The 6,674-nt window shown below is 44.1% G+C and overlaps 1 protein-coding gene across 1 annotated transcript; it reads left to right on the top strand.

Annotated features, from left to right (window-relative positions):
• Positions 1–5,466: 5,466 nt before the first annotated feature.
• Positions 5,467–6,449, top strand: LOC147241834 (uncharacterized). The gene is made up of 2 exons (XM_086191614.1): positions 5,467–6,172; positions 6,218–6,449. Exons 1-2 carry the CDS (start codon positions 5,728–5,730, stop codon positions 6,331–6,333), a joined length of 561 nt encoding a protein of 186 aa, XP_086047740.1. The 5' UTR covers positions 5,467–5,727; the 3' UTR covers positions 6,334–6,449.
• The last annotated feature ends 225 nt before the right edge of the window (positions 6,450–6,674 follow it).

Raw genomic sequence — 6,674 nt, 5'->3', positions numbered from 1 at the left:
CGTGGTCTATTTCGATACATCAGTAACAGAAGCAGTTTACCTCAATCTTGGAAAATTTCCAGAAATTATCTCCAGAAACCATGTGCTCTGCCAAGCCAACACTTCTGCAGCTATTACCTGGATGTAGTTTACACTCATGCCACTAGATGGAGGCAGAGTGCTTCCAATATGTTCCCTGATATGTGTAGAATGTGCCTCATCCAAATATACAGGGATACATACGCCATCTTGGCTGCATTCAGACCGGAGTGGTTTGTCTCCAATTCACAACAATAGGCAAGAGTAGAGTAGCAAGACCATAAAAAAATCTCCTCTCCAAAAACTCTCTGCTCCAACTTTGTGCCCAAGTTGTCTTCTCATCAGGCACCACAAAGTCCAGTATGTTCAGGCAAAACAAATGATGATCAGTGATTTTCAATAAAAGGTCCATCCATCTCTCTCTCTCTCTCTCTTTCTCTCTCTCTCTGTCTCTCTCTCACTCACTCACTCACTCACACACACACACACACACACACATAGAATAAGGGTTCAAATAGATGTCAAATGTATTTCATATTTATTCACATAATACAAATCGTTGAAGCAGTGTAATTCATGGTGGGCTGTTGGATGAAGCCTCTCTTCACAGACATAAACTTGTTCCACACAGAGAAGATGGTGCTGACACAGTTGGACCAGCAGGTGTTCTACTGCTCAGTGTCAGTGGAGCTGTGGGGATCCATGTCCTCGTAGTACTCCCCAACATCAGTGCAGTAGAAGTCGGGATCCATCCATTCATGATAGGTGTTTGAGTGGGGACCAGGTTCTCCACAGTATTGCTGATGTTCAAAGCTGGTGTAGGGACCAAGTTCTCCACAGCACTGCTGATACTCATAACTGCGGTCCCTGTGGTCCCTGTAGGTCATGAGGGAGGACTGGCCTCCTGGCTGGTCATGATGCTCCAAGCCCGTATGCGTGTTGCTGGCTGGAGCAGTGTTGCTGTAGGGATGATCCATTTTGCCACCCGACTGTCTATCATGATTGCATTTAACATCCAGGACTGGCTCCCAGATCATCTGCATCACCTCATCCCCTGCACCATAGTACCGCCGAAATTCATCAAAGATGGCGTACAAGCCCTCATGCATGTCGGTGGCTGGAGCAGGGTTTCTCTCAGCATGAACCATTTCACCACCATGCTGTCCATCATCAGGAACATCCAGGACTGGCTCCCAGATCATCTCCATGACCTCATCCCCTGCACCATAGTACCGCCCATGGTCATCAAGGTGCAGGTCTGGATTCCTCTCCATCGTTGTAGTTTGGTTGAATTTCCTCCTTGTCTTCTCAACACAACGTGTTAAGATTTCAGTCGCGCTCCGTTTAACTGTGAGGTTTTCTTCTTTGTTGAGACACAACAGCAGTTGGTAAAGTCACCTTCAATATTCTGCACAAATATACTCATGGAGAGTTCTTTAATAAGTGTTTGTAAGTCAGAGATCAAAGACAGAAAAAAGAGGTGAAAGCACAGAATTCATGAATCAAAGAAAGAAATCAAAGACAGAACACAGAGATCAAACAAGCCACAGATCAAAAAGATCCATAGATGCAACAGCCAAGGATTTTTTGTATTGTTGTCAATATGATCATTTTCTATTATTTTGTCCACCCTCCACATCTGAAGATTATTTTGCATTATAGGGATAGAAGATTTCAAACAGCCTCCAAAAATTTAGAGTTCAGTACAGAGGGCAGCTGCCTCACGCTTGGTATCATCCTTCTCTACAGCGTCAGCAAACTAGAACTCTCTAAAGGTAATATAATTTCCTTTGTGTAACCTCTGCCACTCCACCTAGTGTCAGACAGTGGCTTTGGAATCTTTATTTTTGAATATCTTTTTGTATTGGTAGACTGGCAACCTGTCCAGGGTGAACCCCGCCTCTCGCCCGTAGCCGCTGGGATAGGCTCCAGCCCCCCTGTGACCCTTAACAGGAATAAGCGGAAGAAAATGGATGGCTGGATGGAAGGATGAACTGAAATTGAAAATAGAGAAATTAAACGGAATTGTGAGAACAAAATGTGTCAGTACACAAAGAACATAAGGTTCCAGTCGAATAAAATGCAAAGCAAATGAAGTTAGTTTCAGGCGGCACGGTGGTGCAGTGGTCAGCACTGTGGCCTCACAGCAAGAAGGTTGTGGTTCAAGTCCCGGCTGGAGCACGGGATCTTTCTGTGTGAGTCTCCATGTTCTCCCTGTTCCTGTGTGGGTTCTCTCTGGTACTCCAGCTTCCTCCACAGTCCAAAGACATCAAGAGGGGACGAGGCTGATTGATACTCTAAATTGACCGTAGGTGTGACTGTGAGTGTGAATGGTTGTCTGTCTCTATGTGTTGGTCCTGTGATGGACTGGTGACCTGTCCAGGGTGAACCCCGCCTCTCACGTGAAAGCTGCTGGGATAGGCTCCACCCCCTGCATCCCTTAACAGGATAAGTGGTAGAAAATGGATGAATGGACGAAGTCAGTTTCAAAGTCCCAAATCATCTTCTTTGACAGGGGTGGCAGTCAGTATGAGTGTGAACATGCACATGTGCGTGCACTCATCACATCACCAAACCAATCTTTTTAGGTTTAACTTCCCATTTTTTCTACAACCATTGACAATATTATCTTTCACATTCCCGTGTATAGTGTCAATCAGCGTCAATTCATTGACGGCCTGACAATTTAGTTGAGTTGCTGGCTGAATTCCCCAAACACACATGCTGCTCAACTGAAGCATAACGCTGTCATCTTCTTTGGATTTTGTGCAGGCTTAACCAGGGCTGGGCAACAATTTTTCTTAGAAAGCCACACTGGCATGGGAAAGTAAGCCAGGAGCCACACATCAATCACAAGGAAACATGAAACACACCATTATGGAATATATTCATGAATTAGAACTTTTTTTTTCTCAGCTGTTTTTTATTTCAATCTGTGAACTCTGATCTTACACGGAAAAGAGCCACCATTTTGACAGTTACAATACAATATAACACACTGAATTATGTCATAAATACTGTATGTCAGTACATGAAAATAAGTAGCTGGGTGGAGTCTTTGATGTCATTGCGTTCATCCGATGTGATTGAGAAGTATGTGAATGCAGCAGGAAGCAGACTGAGGCAACCGCTGTTTGAATCCTGTTTGATATAATACCAAATACTGTATGTGTACTACAGTCAGGGCCATAGATATTGGGACATCAACACAATTCTCATCTTTTTGGCTCTCTACACCACCTCAATTTGAAATGAAACAAACAAAATGTGCTTTAACTGCAGACTTTCAGCTTAAATTTGAGGGTATTTACGTCCCAAAAATAAAATGACATCTTCCCAAAATGTTTTGCTAAATACATCTCACAAATAAACTCTACATTCCGTTGCATCCTCAGCCAACAGAAGGAGGACATCGTGTTGTCAGCGCTGATTGTGGAGTAACAATGTGCGTTGACTGTTCATTTTGCTGTTTTACTGCTTCAAAAATCGACAAACAAGTGCAAGCAAAATGTGGCGGTAATTAGCTGATGCTGATGCGGTGCTAGGCGGTCACAAATCGGCATAGAAGAAGAAAACATCGCGTTGTCATTTCCGGTGAGTGCGCCACGCGGCAGTATGCAATTTGGGACAGCACTGCACCCTCAAAACACACCACCTCATCATTGAAGCATGGTGGTGAAAGTGTCATGGCGTGAGCATGTATGGCTGACAAGCAGCAGGATGAATTTCAGTGTGTTTTGGGAAATATCATCTGCTCATATTCAGCCAAATGCTTCAGAACTCATTGGACGACGCTCCCCCGCGCAGATGGCCAATGACCCAAAGCATACTACTACGAAAGCAACCAAAGAGTTTTTTGAAGCAAAGAAGAGGAATGTTATGCAATGGCCAGGTCAGTCAGCTGACCTGAATACAATTGAGCGTGCATGTCACTTGCTGAAGACAAAACTGAAGGGAAAATGCCCCAAGAACAAGCAGGAACTGGAGACAGTAGTCAAGGCCTGGCGGAGCATCACCAGGGATGAAAGCCAACATCTGCTGATGTCTATGTGTTCAGGACTTCTGGCTGTAATTGACTGCAAAGGACATGCAACCAAGTATTAAAAAGTTAAAATTTGATTTATGATTGTTCATTTGTCCCATTACTTTTGGTCTCTTAAAAAGTGGGAGGCACATGTACAAACTGTTGTCACTCCTACACCGTTCACCTGATTTGAGTGTAAGTACCCTCAAATTTAAGCTGAAAGTCTGCAGTTAAAGCATATCTTTGTGTTTCATTTCAAATCCATTGTGGTGGTGTATAAATCCAAAAAGATGAGAATGGTGTTGATGTCCCAGTATTTATGCACCTGACTGTATATGTGTATCCGATGTCTACCTTTACCCCAGGGGTGTCAAACTTACAGCCCATGGGCCAGATCAGGCCCACTAACCGGTTTAATTAGGCTTGCGAGATGATTTTGCAACGTATAAAAATGAGCTGCAAGCTTTCAATGAAAGAAACTGCTGCTCTAAATGTGTCCACTTGATGTCGCAATGGCAATTCTGTGAAGCAAGCAAACAGTTTATAACAGTGCTGAGCAGGGATAGCAAGTATAGCTAACCCGGAGCTACTTTGTTGCTCTGCCTATGATGTCTTCTACTTTGAACATGATGTGCTTTGGCACCCTTTTTGCCCCAAAATTTCTTTGTCAAAAAAGAGTAAAGTGGACACCCCCCCCGCCCCCCCCCCAATTTATTCACGGAGGTGAAGGGGAAACCTGTGTGTTTAGTGCGTTCACAGCATGTTTCGTGCTGAAAAATATAACCTGCGGCACCAATATGAGACTCTTCATGCCGAAAAATGGATGTGTTGCGTTGTTGTGTTGCAAGACATTATAGGGGTCTATTATTTTCCAGCTTTTCAGACTCATGAACATGTTTAAAATGTTGGATACTTGTTCTAGAGGACATGGTCGTGTCATATCATGAGGTAGGTGTATGTTAAAGTAATCTGCACTGCTGAGAACGCTCGGATTTGGAGAGTTTTTTCAAAAGTCTCATTTTGTGATGTCACAACTTCAGGGTAAGCTCCATATACGGAAACTCACCAGGCTCTGGTCTCAGTGCCATGTGGCGTTACATAAAGATATTCAAAAATAAAGATTCCAAAGCCACTGTCTGACACGAGGTGGAGTGGCAGAGGTTACACAAAGGAAATTATATTACCTTTAGAGAGTTCTAGTTTGCTAACGCTGTAGAGAAGGATGATACCAAGCATGAGGCAGCTGCCCTCTGTACTGAACTCTAAATTTTTGGAGGCTGTTTAAAATCTTCTATCCCTATAATGCAAAATAATCTTCAGATGTGGAGGGTGGACAAAATAATAGAAAATGATCATATTGACAACAATACAAAAAATCCTTGGCTGTTGCATCTATGGATCTTTTTGATCTGTGGCTTGTTTGATCTCTGTGTTCTGTCTTTGATTTCTTTCTTTGATTCATGAATTCTGTGCTTTCACCTCTTTTTTCTGTCTTTGATCTCTGACTTACAAACACTTATTAAAGAACTCTCCATGAGTATATTTGTGCAGAATATTGAAGGTGACTTTACCAACTGCTGTTGTGTCTCAACAAAGAAGAAAACCTCACAGTTAAACGGAGCGCGACTGAAATCTTAACACGTTGTGTTGAGAAGACAAGGAGGAAATTCAACCAAACTACAACGATGGAGAGGAATCCAGACCTGCACCTTGATGACCATGGGCGGTACTATGGTGCAGGGGATGAGGTCATGGAGATGATCTGGGAGCCAGTCCTGGATGTTCCTGATGATGGACAGCATGGTGGTGAAATGGTTCATGCTGAGAGAAACCCTGCTCCAGCCACCGACATGCATGAGGGCTTGTACGCCATCTTTGATGAATTTCGGCGGTACTATGGTGCAGGGGATGAGGTGATGCAGATGATCTGGGAGCCAGTCCTGGATGTTAAATGCAATCATGATAGACAGTCGGGTGGCAAAATGGATCATCCCTACAGCAACACTGCTCCAGCCAGCAACACGCATACGGGCTTGGAGCATCATGACCAGCCAGGAGGCCAGTCCTCCCTCATGACCTACAGGGACCACAGGGACCGCAGTTATGAGTATCAGCAGTGCTGTGGAGAACCTGGTCCCTACACCAGCTTTGAACATCAGCAATACTGTGGAGAACCTGGTCCCTACTCAAACACCTATCATGAATGGATGGATCCCGACTTCTACTGCACTGATGTTGGGGAGTACTACGAGGACATGGATCCCCACAGCTCCACTGACACTGAGCAGTAGAACACCTGCTGGTCCAACTGTGTCAGCACCATCTTCTCTGTGTGGAACAAGTTTATGTCTGTGAAGAGAGGCTTCATCCAACAGCCCACCATGAATTACACTGCTTCAACGATTTGTATTATGTGAATAAATATGAAATACATTTGACATCTATTGGAACCCTTATTCTATGTGTGTGTGAGTGAGTGAGTGAGAGAGAGAGAAAGAGAGAGAGAGAGAGCTTTTTAAAAAAAAAAAGTCACTGATCATCATTTGTTTTGCTTGAACATACTGGACTTTGTGGTGAGGAGACAACTTGGGCGCAAGGCGCAATGCGCGGGCCGGGGCTCAAACCCAGAACC

The sequence above is a fragment of the Aulostomus chinensis genome, chromosome 21 (genome assembly GCF_037954235.1).
Source record: "Aulostomus chinensis isolate RoL2024-O1b breed Wild chromosome 21, RoL_Achi_v1.0, whole genome shotgun sequence".
NCBI classification, from domain to species: domain Eukaryota; kingdom Metazoa; phylum Chordata; class Actinopteri; order Syngnathiformes; family Aulostomidae; genus Aulostomus; species Aulostomus chinensis.
The sequence above is the reverse complement of the archived record's forward strand: the minus strand, read 5'-3'. Positions and strand labels throughout refer to the sequence as shown.